Consider the following 18,565-nt stretch of genomic DNA (forward strand, 5'->3'; position numbering starts at 1 on the left):
ACTATGAGCTCTTTAAGATATGATGGGGCCTGACCGTTTAGCGCTTTGTAGGTGAGGAGGACGATTTTAAAATCTATTCTGGATTTTACAGGCAGCCAGTGTAGAGAAGCTAATACAGGCGTAATATGATCTCTTTTTCTAGTTCTAGTCAGAACACGTGCTGCAGCATTCTGGATCAACTGGAGAGTCTTAAGAGACTTATTGGAGCAGCCTGATAATAAGGAATTGCAGTAATCGAGTCTAGAGGTAACAAATGCATGGACTAATTTTTCTGCATCATTTTGACACAGGATGTGCCTGATCTTCGCAATGTTACGTAGATGAAAGAAGGCAGTCCGTGAGGTTTGTTTAATGTGAGAGTTAAAGGACATATCCTGGTCGAAGACAACTCCCAGATTCCTTACGGTGGTGCTGGAGGCCAGGGCAATGCCATCTAAAGTAACTATATCATTAGATAATTTGTTTCGGAGGTGCTCAGGGCCTAGTACAATAACTTCAGTTTTGTCTGAGTTTAACATCAGGAAATTGCAGGTCATCCAGGTTTTTATGTCCTTAAGGCATGCTTGAAGTTTAGTTAACTGGTTTGTTTCGTCTGGCTTGATTGATAGATATAATTGAGTATCATCTGCATCTGAATGATGATTCTATTCTTGTGCGAAGGTGGCATGTTCCCTTCATATCACCTTTCTCTCTCCATTTTGTTAATTTCTTTCCCTGTGATAAGGCTATGAAAAGCAGACACTTGATGGTTGATCGGTGTTTGATGTTTACAGTCGAGCTGGCACTTGTTGCCTTTGCAGTCTTTGTAAGTTACTGCTAACATCTAGTTTAGGTCACTACTTCACTTAAAGGGATAGTTTGGTCTGTTATTATTTAACGTTGCTACGGGCGCTGTTCTGATGTCGGACTCTGGCGGACCGTTTTTGTGTGAAATTATTGATTTGGCAACCAAAAAAACAGAGCAAAAAACTAGCAGGACTATTGAATTTAACTTGTTGGATGATCGTGAACACAACACCGAAATGCAAACATTGCTCCTTATCTGCTGGATGTACAAATAGGCAGCTGTTTCCTAACACGTTGTCCTCATCAACCTTAGGTTATTATACGTTATGTAAATGTTGTATTGACAGTTTCCGGCCCGCAGGTGGCCAAAGACGTAATAAATGCAGGTTTAAACTAATTTTCTGACTGAAATCAATTCATTTCAATGGATTCGCTCAAAGTAAGTTCAACTTGATGAACTTATGAACATTCAAAGAATACATTTAGACACACAAATGCCAACGTTAGACTGTGCACGGCGTCAATTGTTCGTCAGACACAAAGCAGCAACGCCCCGCTGCACGCTTTGTGCGATCTGTTGGATCCCCGCCACCAGGAAATCGCACACACGCAAATCCTTGTGTGGTAATGTGTGTGTATGCATCCATCAGCTCTCTGCAGCATTGTAAACAAGGCCGTGGTGTGTGTGTGTGTGTGTGTGTGTGTGTGTGTGTGTGTGTGTGTGTGTGTGTGTGTGTGTGTGTGTGTGTGTGTGTGTGTGTGTGTGTGTGTGTGTGTGTGTGTGTGTGTCGCGGGGCTCAGCGTAACCTCGCTGAAGGACGTTCCCATCTTTGCATATAATGTGTGTGAGTGTGAGTGGGTAGGTCAGGCGGGATTCAAACCCACAGGTTTGATGGTCATGGCGCTGAAGGACGCCATCCATCAGCAGTCTCAGTGGTGCAGATCAGATTATATATATGTATGTTTGTGTTAATGTTTTGAGATTGGAGGCTGACGCGGAGTGAATGAGGAGTTTGGGTGCTAGGTGACAACATAATCAGGATTATAGTGGATGATGTTTTGGCTGATTTATATTTCCCCCCCCACCCAACCCCTCCCTCTCCGTCTTTAGCTGTGCAGCGTTGTGGCTCGCTGCCAGAGTGTGTGTGTGTACTCCGGGACAAATGGGCAAGCCCAGCGTGAGTCATGCTCGGATGGGAGACTCACACACACACATCTGTCTAACTCATCGATTTTTCAGTGAGATCCGATTCAACGTCGCTTTCAGAGCAGGAAAGAGTAGCTGTGACCACTGTCTCAGAGAAGAGGAAGAGTTGGGGGAGATAAAGATGAAGAGATGGGGGCGGGGGGGGGGGGGGTAACTTTCTCAAGATGACTGCTAAAGATCGAGGCAAACACATACAAATGAGTCGTCTGAGAGGTAAATGAAACCAAGCGTATCCTCTCTGCAAACAGTTTTGTCGCCGCCTTTTTCCCCTGTCACCTAACATCCAAACAACACATGCAGCTTTGTGTCATTCGAGGCGAAGAAAAGACGTGAAATCTGAGCACTAGATCACAGCGTTCTTGATCCAAAAGGACTTCTTGGCCCTTATAGTCTTTTCCCTCTTTCTGTCACGCTCGCTCCGAAGACGTTAGGTGAACGGACAATGGCTGATTTAGCCGCTCGAGGAGTCTGCGCTGTTACGCAACAGCCCATTTTCTTCTTACATAACGCTGCAGTTTCAGAGTGGAAGATTAGCCACAGCTATACTGCTCTCCTCGTAGCAGATGCCACAGCCGATCTCCTCTCGCGGGCATTATGCATACATGTTGACAAGCTGATTAGAGCCATGAATGACCCTGATAAAGGGAGATGCAGAGATACCGTATGATGGTTGAGCTGGCTCACTCGCAGAATGCCTGTGAGATAGAAAGATGTTCATCAATCAACATTTTTTCCCTCTTTAGGGGGCTACAGGGGGTCTTTAAGGGGAGATAGCAGGCCAACAGTAGATGTCACATAGAAGTGGTGTACATCATCTGAAAGCTGGGAACCTGGAGATTAATTTGAGATGCAGCTCAGCACTGTGTGTCAAGTTGTTTTAGTCATAAATCAGAAATAAACGTGAATTAATTAATTCAAATAAATTGTGAAAGTGTTTAGAACATTATGATAGAAGTATATGATGGTGTTCCACATCAATAATCCCTCCAAAATACCACATTAAGACACCAAGACCTTGAGGAACACCATAGAAAAAGCCATGCTGTGATTTGGGATCAAAAACTTTTTGACATTTCTGCAAGAATTGCATTTTTCGGCGATTGGATGGCGAGCAGAAAACCCCCTTATTGTCTATCTAGCTAGGAAAGCCATCCATCCTCTGAATGCTCTAGGTCTCTAGTTTGTGGATGTAAAGTTTCATGAGGCTGTGATTATCCTAGAGGTCACCACAGGTCATTTTATACAGTGACGTCAAGTTTCAAAAAATGGTCTCACTACAATAAAATGGGGACTAACCAAAACAGTTTATTGACCCTAGTATGCAAAAATATTCAAACACCTTGATACTGCATTCAATGAACTGCATGTGATTATCATAAAGTGGGCATGTCTGTAAAGGGGAGACTCGTGGGTACCCATAGAACCCATTTACATTCACATATCTGGAGGTCAGAGGTCAAGGGACCCCTTTGAAAATGGCCAGTTTTTCCTCGCCAAAATGTAGCCTAACTTTGGAGCGTTATTTAACCTCCTTCCCGAGAAGCTAGCATGACGTGGTTTGTACCAATGGACTCCTTAGGTTTTCTAGTTTCATATTATATCTGTAACTTCACTTTAGCTCTACAACTGAACCTGCCACGGGTGTCAGGGCGTCAATCTATAACTGCAAATTGCACATAAAATGTAACATTAGAGCTGTGATAGAAGTTGAAATGCTTGCTCAAGCTGTATGAAATATTAAGCTGCCTTTACACCACGTGGAAGTGTCAGATGTGTGTGTCCATAGAGGGGAAGCAGAGGGGGGGGGGGATTGATTGCTTTTCGTTGGGCATCCAGTAAAAAATCTATTTATCAGTCATTTCTCTGTCCATGCCGCTCCACTGGCTGATTCATAAGCTAATAAATACTGCAGCTCCGCATACTTACACTGGGATGTCAAGTTAGGCTCAAGCAGATACAGGCTGTGATAGATCATTATTGGGGAAATGAGAAAGAGGCTGATGAATAGTTTGCATTTCCGCCACCCGCGGGGCTATTAATATGAAATCTGTCAAACCAAATCAGAAGCGTCAGCAGATTCCCCCGACGTGGTCAGCCGCGTCTCTTGATGCAGCGAAATGCAAAAACACCTCGACTGATCTGTCAGTGTGTCGCCGAACGCCACACCCCTCCGGTCCACCCGGCAGTCGCTTCTCTGTTGTTTCCTCTTGTTGTTTCCTCTTTTCTAATCGCTCCCGTTTGGCGCTCGCGTATCAGATCTGAGAGTGGGGAAACGCAAGGAGACGTTGAGGAAATGCAAACAGATCAAGAAGAGGTGAAGCTGTAGGGGTGCTCGGGAATAATCGAGATTGAGCCGTCTGTAAAGAAACCAAGAATTAAACCGCATTCCCCTCTTTGTCAATTTCCCCCTCTTAATTGCGTGCGCAGCGAAGAGAGAACGAGATCTTGACATCTTCAAAAGGAGCTTTGATCTCGAAGTACCTTGAGGCCCTGGAGGATCATCAAGGTTCCCTCAGTCCTTTTACCGCACAGTGTTTCTCTCTGCCCCCTTGCTCCTCCTCCTCCTCCTCCTCCTCTGCTCCCTCTTCCTTTTCTGCTCGGTGTGATCACCGAGATAACCCCGATAGAGACGACCGCAGCCCAGCGCCGCCTCATTCCCATTCCGTAAACAGCGTTTACCTCGACGCGCTCCCCGCACCTCGCAAGGTCATGTTGAAATAATTCGGAACGCTCTCCGTATTCCGGCAGCCGCTCCTCCTCGTCTGCTGCACAGAATCCCGAAGCCAATTTTCTTTGTCTTTGAGAAAAAAAGGAAGGAGAGACTAATGAGAGGATTACACAAACTTTCTTTTTTTATTGGCAGCTAAACTCCGTCTACTGTTGTGTGAGAAGCTGATCAGCAGTTTGTGCTCTGCGGAAAACATCTTTATTTTTGTCGTACCAAGATGTTAGATATTTGACAAGGACAGCAAATTTGTGCTTGAGAAATTATAATATTCAAGAGTTTTAAAAGTGACTGTGAGGAACTTTTAACTGGTTATGAAACAGTCTCAATTTAAAGCAGCAGTAGGCAGAATGTTATTGGCATCATTGATGCAAAAAATCCATAATAACCTTTCAGCATATTGTATTATATTCAAGTGTTCTGAGAGACTTCTTCACCTCCTCATAGCTCTGTTTTCAGACTTTAAAAAATCTAGAGACTTTGGCCAATCACAGGTCATTTCAGAGAGAGAGAGCGTTCCTATTGGCTGTTCATTCAACGGTGGCAGCTGTCAATCACTCGCGACCTCCAATCAAACAGTCAAACTAGGCAGCGCTGATGAAATATGAATCAATATTCTGTTACTGTAATGTCTATTTCTCGCCTCGAATGTTTTCAGAAACATCTTGTAATGTATTGTTTAGCTGTAAAATGAGAAAGTTTGCTCCGGCTGGTGGGCGGTGCTTGGTATTTCCTCAACTGATCTGAAGATGGCTACCGCGTCACAAACTTTCTGCAGGCCGTATTGCTTGGCCCGCTTGAGGGAAAGGAGGCACGGGAGAATCAGAACCAGGATTGAGCGGGACAGACTGTCAGACCCTGCTGCGGTAAAATGAGAGGGACTAAAGGGACTCTGGTGCTCAGAAACAGTACCGCTTTTGTCCACAGGGACCGCCAGAATCAACACAAAATGAAAGTTCCTCTTGGTAACTTTAGGTAAAACACAGAAGTATGAAGATAAGTAATAACATGTAGTTAAGTATCAAAAGTACTGATGTACTAATAGTACTAGTACACTCAATTGCAAGTTTATAAGGACCCTGCTGCCATAAATGAGAGGTTTTCTAAAGGGAGTCTGGTGCTCAGAAGCAGTACCGCTTTTGTCCACAGGGACCGCCAGAATCAACACCAAATGAAAGTTCCTTAAGTAAAACACAGAAGTAAGGAAGATAAGTAATAAGATGTAGTTCCGTATCAAAAGTACTGAAGTACTAATAGTACTGGCTCACTCAATTGCCAGTTTATAAGGACCCTACTGCCATAAAATGAGAGGTTTTCTAAAAGGAGTCTGGTGCTCAGAAACCGCTTTTGACCGCCAAAATCAACACAAAATGAGTTCCTCGTAGTAACTTTAACTATGCAACAAAACCAAAACTGATTTTGTTTTTCTCATTCCAGTCTGTAGGCATTCCCCCCCCAACCCGTACCACTGAACATCTTTGATTGTATAATTGAACTCAGGAAGCAAAAGAGATGCAGTCTTCCTCAAGCACCCGAGGTTTCAATCGAATGTAATTGAAGTATATCGCATCACGTATCATAAAGCAGAGCTCTTTCCCTTTTAGTCCACAGTGGACCTCCCACCTACGCCACTGATTGACCCACAGAAAGAAAAAGTGAGATGAGCTAACCTCTGGATAAAAGAGCGGAAACGTAACATTCTTCCTCCTGACATTAGCCGACAGCTGAAGCAGATTAAGGGCTTCTTAGCAGTAGTTTAGAAGCGGCGGTGTTTAAAGAGCAGCCAGGGCTTATTGTCAGTTACCTACCAGTCCCTTCATTTCAATGTTGCAGGCTTGACTGCTCCTAGTCATTCAAGGAGTCTTTTTTCCCCTTCTGTTTCCAGAGATATGTTCGCTTAAGGGAAATGGCCATTAAAATGTCATTACCGCTACACTAAAATCATTTTTTGAAAAGCAGTGGTTCCCAGCGGCTTCCCGCCGTAATGGGCTCGATACATTCCCTCAGCACCGGGAAGAACCCTAATGTTGCGGAACACAAATGCTAATCTCTCTGTAAATATCACTCAAATTCACTCTCCCTTCTGCTTTTCAGTCATAATAGCACGGTCTCATTCTGCTTTTGCCTTGGCAAATTGAATTAATTCTCCAGGCAAAGGTGTTATGATTATTCTAAGCTTCGTCGCGCGTGGGCTGTAATGGAGATGATCCTGGCATTTCCACTCGATTCCAAAAGCATTTCGCTCACCATCCCCTCTTCTGTTTTGTTTTTTTGCTGCAGCATCTCAACGGTATCAATGATTACATTTTCATTCATGTGCGCCTCACTAATCACTCTCTGACAGTATTCATATCGCTGTCTTCGGATCAATATTGGATTTCGGCATGCACGGGGAGAGTGGGCGCAAAGACTGCAAGGGTCAGTCCATAACATGAATCAATTGATTAAGTGCCTGAGGAGCTGGAAGCACTTTGCCATTTGAGACGTTCGAACCCTCTTTGCAGAATGAGATCATCTGTTGAGCAGCCCATCAAGCTCCACTCTGAGGAGCTCCTCCTGGTCAAACTTACTCCGTGTAGGAGAGTCTGTTTCCTGCTTACACGTTGAGTCTTCTTATTTAGTCCGACTGTGTCTTAAACTGTGTTCACGCCGCGTCATTCACGTATTCACGGAGTCAACGAAAGTGAGAAATTTGCGTGACGCGGTGTCGCGAAAGTATGACGGAGTATTAGAGCCACATTGAGGGGGACAAATCAGAGATTTCGAGAATAAAGTCATAATTTAATGAGAATAAATTCATACTATTTAAAGAAAAAAAAATTGGAATATTACGAGAATAAAGTCATAACTTTACAAGAAAAAAAAGTAATTTCCTCCTCCACAAAAGAGTCAGTTTTGTGGTTCTTTCTTCAGAATAAACACAGTTTCTTGCACAATCTTTTCAAGGTCCTGATACTGATGTGCTGCTAATGTGCCAAAAGATTAAGTATTTTGTTATTTGTGAAACCTAAACTAAAGTATAACTTCACAAGATGCTCCACGTTCCTCATTTTCACACACGCTGCTCTATTTCCCCTCTAAAATAACACGTTAAATTACTACTTTATAATATTATGACTTTATTCTCATAACACTACGACTTTTTTTCTCGTAAATTTCTGACTTTATTCTCATAATATTGTATAAAAATATTGTAACTGTCTGTGGTCTGTGGTATAAACAGTAATGTCGCTGCCGTATTTATGCCAAGATGTCTTTATCTTGAGTGTCGATGGAGCAGCTGCATAACCTGGCACTGATCAATCCAAACTCCATTCAGAAAACAAGCATTTTAAAAGTTGTTTGCTTGTCGTCTTGCGCACAGACCTGACAAAGCATGACTTCATACTTTTTACAAATCTGCATTAATATGCAGTTAATTCGGCATCCTTTTGATCCGTTTATTGCAGTTAAATCACAGCACAATCTGTTTATTTTGGGTTCATACTGCAGTAGCGACGTTTGGCTTGCTCGATACACTGAATACAGCTCGAACCTAGACACGACGGCGTTTGGTTTTCAAACATATCTTTGACTTCCACAACATGTACAAAGCAGCAACAGTGGTTATTTCTTCCATGGTTGATGGCAGAAAGAAAAATTGTTGGTTTCTATGGAGATATCTCCTTTCAGTCTAGCTTGAATGAACACAAATGATGATAAAATGATACCGGTGGTTCAATTCACGCGAGTAAAGCGAGGCGAAAAATTTGCATCACTCTTGGTTTGAACACAGCATAATTCAGCTGATCTCTCTCTACAGCATTAATCACGGCCACCAGCACTTCCACTTGCACCGCCATTTGAGCATGCTCAATTAATACCCTAATTGAGGTTGTCGTCAGTGCGTGGCCATACCGTGGCCTCGCCTGAACACTGCAACCACTTTACACAGCACCAAAGAGTGGTTAGGATGCACATAAATTTGGCTGCGATTATACCGCTCATTAACTCACTGTACAACCTCTGCACTTATTTACTCAATTAACTTGCTATTTTAAGTTCTGTTAGCATTAGGACGTTTTATTTTCCTTTTTTAAATACTTAATCAGCCATGAATAATGGAAAACCGCCGCGAGCCAAAGCCACGCGTTCACCTCTGAATATTTCCGGCATATGGAAGGTGGCGAAATAAATGCGCATAGCTAATGAGATAATGGAATCAATGGAGTTGTTGCATCAGTGGGCAGATAGCAGTGTGCAAAAATTTACCTCGTGTGCAAATGAGCTTGGCCTGTAGTGACAACCAGGAAGTGTTCCTGCCAATGGTATGGGCGGCGGGGCAGTTACTGCTCCGTGCAGAACAAAACTGCAGCACAAGATTTACTGCCAGACAGAGAATGAGTCTGTAATGGTGCTGTCTGGTATGTTACTCTCTCTCTTGCCCGTGTTCTATGCCTCTCTGGCAGACTGTAACTCCGTAAATGACTTTGACCTTTCCCGGGACTGAGGACAGGAACCACGGCGGGAGAGGAGAGAGATGGCGGGAGATGAGAGTAGAGTAGGCGGTTGACTGTAATAAACTCGAAGCAGTGGGCGGCTGTCAACACTAATAGATGGGAGAGGGGAGAGGGTCACCGGGTTGATGAATACTAAAGGTGCCTGAGTCCTCAACAAGTACTTTTTTTTAACCAGGCTGATGTGTGTGAGATCTGATGCTCATAGCGTCATCAGATACGGGCAGCAAGGGCCTTTTTGGTTCCTCAAGGAAAATATATTTGCTTTTTTGCTACTACACAGCAAAGCAGCAACCTTATCATGTGCATCAGCACAGCTTGAAGACTGCAGGGATGCTGTCTTTTTGTAGGCCAAGCCAGGAAGTCAGCATCGCCCTGGTTCCCTCGGCAAAAAGCCAATGGGATTTTTCCATTGGGTTTTGGATTATTGCAGAAAATAAGCTGCTCTGTAGCAAACAAACGTTTATGATACTTACATGTTTTGTTCAGCAAGATAATCTTCACAAAGGAACACCACTTTGATGATTTTTTTTTAATACTTTTATTGCAAATTAATCATGAATTATACATCCACAATATGTGCAGGGTATATTTGCAATTTCTTTTCTTGTATTTTACACACCCAGTGGTACATACAGAACAGAAGATTAGGATGGAACAAAGAATAAATGGATGACTGAGGAGAAGAAAAAAAAGCATAGATACATATAAACGCACATTCACATATATATACATACACCTACACATACATCTATATACATACACATAGTCCATATATGCATACACATGCAAACATGCATACATATATGCGCATACACATAGACATATATATATATATACATATATATATGACTATGTGTATGTATATAGATGTATGTGTAGGTGTATGTGTATATATATATATACATATATATATTAAAGTTACAGGCAAGCAAATTTATTTTTTATAGCCCTTTTATTTATTAATGTATTTATTTTTTTATTTTAAAATTTATTTATTTATTTATTTTTACATTTGTTTTATATTTATTTTTTAATATGTATTTATTTATGTATTTATGCATTTAAGCATGATTTTTCCCTCATAAAGGAATGTGTAAAGAAATGTATAAAGAAAAGAATACAGACCCTAACCCCTTATTTAGGGGTGAAATGCAAAGGAAAAAATCGTGCATTAATAAATAAATGCATAAATTCATAAATAAATACACATATTAAAAAAAGAAATGTAAAATAAATAAAAATAGATGCAAAATAAATAAACAATAAATACAAAAAATAAAGAAATAAATACTTTAACAAATAAAAGTGAAAATTAAACAAGAGTAAAAAAATAAGGGAATTGATACAAAGATAAATAAATAAAGAAGTAAATTAAAACAGAAATATCAATTTGTCTCATTTTATTAATTAATTAATTAATGGCTACATTTATTTTTAATATTATTTTTGCTACATTTAATAACATATTTATTTATTGAGTCATTTATTTATTCATTTATTTTTTATTTTGGCATATTCCGTCCCCCATAATCTGAACTGTAAACCAATGGGTTATGTAGTGAAAGGCAGTTTTATATGATTGGATGAGCAGAAAGGGAAAAAACTTGTGATGGCTTGTTTCCCAGAAAATTCAAGTTTATGGGATTTTTAAAAGTATATCAAATGTCCAAAGTGCACTGGGGAAGTTTGTTTTTTCCAGTATGTTCGTGCCTTCTTCTCTAACGTTCTCTCCCGTCCTCTGTCTATAGGAACGGGGAAAGATCGGCGTGATCTTCAACGTGGGAACGGACGACATAATCATCGAGGAGAGCGCAGTGATGGTGAGCGACGGCAAATACCACGTGGTGCGATTCACGCGGAGTGGTGGAAACGCCACGCTACAGGTGGACAACCAGCCGGTCATCGAACGTTTCCCATCAGGTAGGAACAGGGGCGACCTGGGGACTGAGGGAGGGAGGGAGCTATCATTGTTAGCTTTGAACCTTTGCAGTAATGAATTCTTTGATAAACTGGGTAACGCAGTGGAGAGAGAGAAAAAAGGAGCTTCGGTAAAAGAAATCTTCATTAAGTCAGCCTCCCATGTGCCACTCAAAGTGATTCTTACAGAACATTCTGTGAGGGCTTTTGTTTATTTATGATGACATTCATACTTAGAGCGCGCCTGCATTATTCGAGGTGATTAAGACAGGTTCTGGTCTAAAAGGCGGGAAGAGTCAAGCAGCCATCCTGAGGCAAGCAATCTCCCATCGAAGAGCATCCAGCTCTCTGCAGTTAGTCTGCTAGCTCCTGGCACTGTGGAACTATTGAATCGAGGCCAGCAGTCGGGCATGGTTGGGTTTTCGGGCAGGACACAGAAAAAAGGCACTTCTATGTAAAGTATGTGGAGGTGTTGATAAGTCATGCCTCGGCTCCAGATGTAACATCATTACACGTACTGACTTAAAACGAGGGCAAACACCTGATGAGTCACTGCTGGGAGTGCACTAATTCCCCCACTTGTTGTTTTACCATAATCATGGTACTCTATTACGGCCCGAATTATGAGGCTATTTTTGGTCTCGTGCAAGCTCTCAGTTAATTTTCTCTCTCCATTGTGTTTCCCCTTTGTTCATGGTTGTTTAAAGGAAGACATTTTGTGTTTCCCCGTCATGAGTTTGCATTCGGTAAACTCCCGGCTGAGCCAGGCTCTGCTGCCTGGCGTTAATGATGCACATGGAAATCTAATAACCTGTGTGCAAAAATAAGAAAGCCTTGAAGCTCTGGTACATTCATGAATTTGCAATTTTTGCCCACAAGTGTTTTTATTCTACATCGATGAAGTCCGACTGGTAAATCTCCATCCCCACTGGAGTCAATGCGCTCCATCTCCATTGTCTAAAAAACACACCGTCTATGTATCGTCGTTGTTTCAAACAGCGGGAAGAGAGCCGCTAATGTGGCCATGATATTTACTCCGGTTGACATATGGAGCAATGGGACTGTGACATTCTCTGTCACAGCAGTGATCCCATATTTTGGGGCTTTGTTTTGGCGTGGAGAGAAGTGTGTTCTCTTGCTCATCCGTCAGCACAGCGAGGCCAGACTGAGGGGCATACGGCACAGCCAGAAGAGGAAGCGCCCTGTGACAGTTCACTCTTTTCAGTTGTTATTATGATGGAAATGCAGCCCTTTTCGCAACAGCACACGCTCCAAAGAGGAGCCTTTCGACTAACAATAGCACAAACCGCTCTGGAAAAACAGAACAGCGAAGCAGCCTGTTAACATCGCCAAGTGAATGTCATCATCCAAATCTATGTTTTGCTTCATCAAGAAACAGTAATGCAGAGCCCATATTGTATTCCTTTTATTCCTCTTCCCTTCCGCCCTCCTTGCCGCCGCTGTTGTTGTCTTTGTCAAACATTTCTTTTCCTTTTCCTCCGCTTGATCAAGAATTGAAGAGTGTTGTTTTGTTGTTGTTTGTCGAGTTTTGTGTTTGTCTGCCGGGGGGCTGGAGTCGTCTGAAGTTTTAGGAGGTTATGGGGACTGAGGAAAGGAAATGGATGAAGGAGAGAGGGAGGGGAGTGTTGCTTTGCTGCGTAGAATAGCTTTGATTCATTTATATGAGCTAGATACACTCAAAACTATTTTTGGGGGCGCTCCGCTTTGAAGGCTCCGGCGCACGCTTTGAAGGTTCCAGTCGTCATCGTCTGGCGGGGCGGCGTCCTGGGGAAACAGAGATGTTACACATTAGGAGAGCAAAACCTCAGATGAGGATGAGGCACAAAAGGGCGGAGGAATACGTAGGGGAGAGGGTGAGCGAGGAGGAGTTGGAGGGGCGGGGGTGGTAACTTCCTAACTGAGACAGGAGGTGCGTGAAGAGAGAGAGAGTGAGGTAATATTTTGTGGAGAGGAGAAAGAAAGAGGGGGAGCTCCCTTGTTGAATCAAGCTCCTGTGACCCAAATTGGAGATTTAGACATCTTCTGATTCTCTAAACGGGACAAAATACTCTATACTCACGACACACTCAGACCTACTTCGTTTCCTTGATGCTTATATTATGGGATATCATCGCCATGCCGTCCCAACGGAGCGCCTGGATCTTAAAAATGTCCATGTAGCCAGAATTGAGAAGAAAATAGAACAAGTTGTCATGAAAGATACCTACGATGCGGCGTTTAGTTTAGTGTTACAGGTGCCAAATGTGTCTGGTTCCTCCAACAGAACAAGGACGTGCAGCTTCCTGTGAAATCTCCCTTCCCAAAGGGACTGTTGTGACCCACATCAGGAAGTCTCATATGGATGCCGTCGCAGTTTGGAGGCCCTGGCTAATGCTTTGTGCATTGTATGTGGGATTTATCCTCACGTAGTACACCATGACCTATAGGAGCTGTGAAAGTTCCCAGAGGGATAAAAGACACCTCGCACAAGAAAGACAGTGACAGGTTTTCTTTCTGTATCTTTTTTTGGACACACACACACATATTTATTAGGGCTTGGACGATGCACCTATCTCCCGATTTGATACTATCATGATATTTGGGTGCCAATTCGATATGTATTGCGATTCAAACTTTTTTAACACTAGACAATGGGAAAAATGAATCATACACTTCTAGGGACTTTTACTTTGGAAAATATCTAAATTAATACAGTAAGAATGTTTGATTTTCAGCATGTATGTAGTCAGAGATGTCCTGAAGTCAAATATATCAGTCGTTGTCAGGAAATATAAATTTATATCTATCTAAATTTTGGAGTTAATAACCCAAAAATCAAAGAATAAAGACGTTTCCCTCACAAATTAGTGGTGTTTTCCTTATAATTTATAAGGGACATGTAATGTTTTATACTTCTGGTGAATATAATCCAATCAAGCTTATTTCCATATATGTATTTTGTATATACAGTTCCCTTTGTTAACACTTTATTTTGAAAACCGGACGTAGTCACACGTGTATACTTCCTCTAACTTCTCCAAGTCCGTCTCTAGCTCTCCCGTCAGCTCCGTTCTCTTCATACATCCATGATCAGCTCCATCGGGGCCGTTTGAATGCATTTAACATAAATGTCAGTATATGGGTGCTCTACAGTTGTAGCGTCGGACCATTTGATCACAGAGATGAGAGCGACGGCCGACTCGACCGCACGTTACTGTGATGTCTAGCTCTGCTTTTCCTGACAATGTGTGAAACCCAAAGTGTTTCCATACTTTACTGGATGTGTAGTGTTTACCACTTTGGATTTACCATGTGAGGGTGCAGGTCGTATCCACGTGGAACCTCCGCCGCTTCCTGCTTTATAGTTTTGGCTCGCTTCGGTTTGTTTTGGTTGATGGATACGGAACAGATATGACGTCACTTTACTCAGACTACAACAGTAAAAGCGGTAACTTCCTTCCACCTCCGCTTAAACTCAAATGAAGCAAATATATCGATTCTGGCATTAAAATAAACCAACACACACTTTAAATACACTATAAATAGGGCTTAGATTGGCAAGTGCTTTCACAGCGTTACGGCCTGGGCTTGCCAGCAGCTGTTTATAAACAGAAGGTGATGATTTGCAGAGACAGGATGTTGACAGCGAACGTGGTCGTCACGGGTCAGGCACATTCAAGGGAAAGCAACACGTCTCCTGATGTCCCACAAAGTGATGTTTGTAGTCCTCAGGGACTGTGTGTTGTTGTTTTTGGTCTGATTCTACGTGCATCTATCTGCGTTCACGACATTCTGTGTGTGTGTGTGTGTGTGTGTGTGTGTGTGTGTGTGTGTGTGTGCATGTATGCTCATGATGGATAGAAAGCAGACAAAACGTGTCAGAGGAGCGCCCAGCCAGCTAATCCAGTGTGTCAGGTGTCCCCGGTGGGTCCCACAGCAACAGTTATTGGCCCGCCCCACCTCACCTCCCAGCATTCCCAAAATGGCAGACGGGCTCAATGACAACATCCCCGTGTCCCACTGAGCGCCTCAACCTGGCCGCGGATAAATAGGCAGATGTTAGCGGCAGTACCATACGGACTATAATTGTACCATTTCACATCCGATTCCCTTTATTTACTGGTCATGTGCTGCGAGAAAAGTAGCAGATATGCTGGGACTAATTGCTTAGTTTGCAATGCAATGTTTGAGCTGTAAGGTAACATTTATTCCAAGGACGACCGCTTCAACAGAGTGTTCATACTTGAAGATTTGGCCTAGGTTAGGATCCCCTCTGACCCATACAGTCATCATAACCTAACACATAACGCAGAATTAAAACGTCCTCTGCTTTGCGTTCTCAATAACCTCACGGAACATTAATTAGAGCCAGACTATGAGGCTTTTGTAAGAAGACACGACACATTCTTCCTCCTCCAAATGAAAAGTTAAAAGTCCTAAGGAATAAAACATACCCTTCCTCCGTTGATAACACTCAGGGGTTTTACTGGCACGACCTTACTTTAACTGATATGACCGGTGGCATTCTTTATTATCTCCGCCGGGCATTAATGCAACTTGTGATTTTTAGGTTGTAGCGGGCTCAGTTTTAAAGCTAGAGTGAAGATACTGGTATCATATGAAACTAGAAAACCTAATGAATCCATCGGTACCAACTATGTCATACTAGCTTGTCGTGAAGGAGATTAAATAACGCTCCAAACTTGCATTAAATTTTGGCGATGAAAAACTAGTATAGCCATTTTCAAAGGGGTCCCTTGACCTCTGACCTCAAGATATGTGAATGTAAATGGGTTCTCTGGGTACCCACGAGTCTCCCCTTTACAGACATGCCCACTTTATGATAATCACATGCAGTTTGGGGCAAGTCATAGTCAAGTCAGCACACTGACACACTGACAGCTGTTGTTGCCTGTTGGGCTGCAGTTTGCCATGTTATGATTTAAGCATATTTGTATGTTAAATGCAGTACCTGTGAGGGTTTCTGGACAATATGTGTCATTGTTTTAAGTTGTTAGATGATTTCCAATAATAAATATATACATACATTTGGATAAAGCAGCATATTTGTCCACTCCCATATTGATAAGAGTTAAAAACTGTAATCGATTGACAGCCCTGGTTATTCTATATTCAACAATCCGCTACCAGCAATTCAAAATTATCAGTATTTGTATCTTTAAAAACCCCGTATTAGTTAAATCCTGTGATTATCATAGTGAAATATGCCTCCGTGCTATTGTTTTATGGGCTGTTAACCCCTTAACTGATCATGGTGGTGGTCAGATTTAATGAGTTGGGCCCTGCTGCAGCATTAATCCCCTTCTTATGAGGAGCCAGCGAGCCTTGCAGCAGCTACTGCCGCCAACAGAATCAGAGGAGGAGAAGAAAAAGAGATTAAAGGGAGTACAGATGAATACATATAGGGGCCTTTTTACGGGCTTATATGTTATATATGTATGTACCTTTTGTTAGAGAGAACATGTGCACCTGAGAGTGTGTATGGGGATGTTGTTTCTGTGTCTCTGCTTTATCTCACACTCCCCCTCCATCACATCATCTCTCTTTTCAAATCGCCTCGCACTAAACTCTCTTTGTGATCGCCGTGATTCACCACAGCAGATTATGACATTACTTGTAAGACGGGAGCTTCTAGAAAAAAAAAGTCCATCTAGTTCCTGTGGGGCTCGTACCACACTTGGCATTTGGACGTCATTGCGGTGCCCCCTGAGCTTTAGATAATCATTATGCAGTTTACAACCGTGGTTATAGTGTCACCGTGGCAGGGTATCGGCTGTGATTACCATATTTTGCTGCCTCATAACTGCGGCGTTATGACCAGTGGGAACGCGCGGTGCACCGTCTTTCTTCCACACTTTTCTTTTCTCACTTTGCCGGTGTTTACAGGCAGTTACTCTACCATAAAAGCTGTCACTTTGCTTTAGTTTCTGACCGCAGTTGAGTCGAATTAGAAAGAGGAAGTGGCGGTGAGAGGTGGTGGCGGTGGTGGTGGTGGTAATGCATGGATGGAGAGGGGGGTTGACCGGCAGGGGAGATAGAGGAGAGGAAAAGCAATACTCTACAGCAAAGTGCTCGGGATGCATCGCTGGAAAATGATAGAGTGAAGGAGAAGATGAAGGCTGGAAGAGATGCAGCATGCGTGATGCTGTCACCGCTGTGATGGATGAGGCTTTGCATGTTACTGAATAATAAGCATTTCACAAATTGGATTGCATCACAGCAGGGAAGATTACATTTACCCAGTACAGTATGGTACGCCCCTCACATGCCCGCACACAATGTAGCATTGCACAGTAATAATTTCATAACTGCAGCTACTCGCTAACTAAATCACTCGCTATTGAAATGCACCGAGACACGACGGTGTTCATTTTGAGTAGACCGACACACCGTTTAACACTGATAATAAATCAGAGACGGGAAAAGAAAGAGGGACGACACACACAGTGTAAAGTGAGTGCTATTGTCAGTCCCTGTTTTCATTTTGTAAGGCATTTAGGAGATCTGTTCAGCGTGAAGGCTGACCATTAGAGAGAGAGAAAAGGGCGAAGTAGAGAGACATGAATTCGCTTTTGTGCCGGTGAGGTCATCTCAAGCTCCTCCAACTGAGCCGACGGTGTTCTTGCTCCGCGGATAAATGGTCTAAGAAAAGGGGGTCAAGCAAGGCTCTCGGCTGCGCTCTTCCCTTCCTCCTACCCCTTTTCATCATGTCTCCCCTGTTTCTAGATATCCATCTTTGTCTTTGCGACCTCGCCGCTGAAAGAAACCCAATTGTGAATAAGCAAGGAAGATAAAGAGACAAGTGAGGAGGGGAGGTTGAAGCAGTCCAGTGCCGCTTCCCTCTTGGCAAAAGCAATAAGAGAGCACTCAGCGGTGCCAGTTAAAATGCTAAAAGTAGGGGAGAGCGATGGGATCGGGGGTGCACTCTATGCAGACACATGGCTGGAGGCATATGGATTTTAGCCGAGCGTGGACTAGATTTCACTCCACTAGCTCGGACCTCCGAGCAGGGAGTATCGAAGCGGCCCAATGTGACTTTGATGGTCCACCGAGCAGAAGATGGTGAGCTGAGTGTGCGAGCGGGGGGGGATGCGCGGAGCACAGCGTGGCCTCGGAAAAACCATCTGTACTGTCTTATTGTTTCGGAGGAGCACCTTTATATACTGTCAGCTAGGCTCATTTATCTGTTAGCTTGTGGTGCTTAGTGTCATTAATGGTGCTTAAGGTAATTACAGTATGCACTGTTGCAGCAGCGCCAGGCAGCATGGTCTAAGTACAAAGCACCTACCGAGCCATCATTACAGCCTGTAATTAAGCACAACTTCGGGGTACTTGTACTTGATTTGTCTATTGTCGAGGTACTTTCTACTACTTTGAACTTCCACTACATTTAAGGTAGAACTATTGAAC

General features: G+C 43.0%; 1 protein-coding gene across 16 annotated transcripts in view; it reads left to right on the plus strand.

The window, feature by feature from the left end:
* Positions 1-18,565, plus strand: part of nrxn2b (neurexin 2b) — a 795,015-nt gene that overhangs the window by 726,056 nt on the left and 50,394 nt on the right. For all 16 annotated transcript variants that reach the window (XM_074624795.1, XM_074624794.1, XM_074624809.1 and 13 more), the window contains one exon: positions 10,966-11,137. In XM_074624795.1, coding sequence (XP_074480896.1) covers positions 10,966-11,137 — 172 coding nt within the window. The remainder of the gene's footprint in view (positions 1-10,965; positions 11,138-18,565) is intronic.

The sequence above is a fragment of the Sebastes fasciatus genome, chromosome 22, assembly GCF_043250625.1.
Source record: "Sebastes fasciatus isolate fSebFas1 chromosome 22, fSebFas1.pri, whole genome shotgun sequence".
Taxonomy (NCBI): domain Eukaryota; kingdom Metazoa; phylum Chordata; class Actinopteri; order Perciformes; family Sebastidae; genus Sebastes; species Sebastes fasciatus.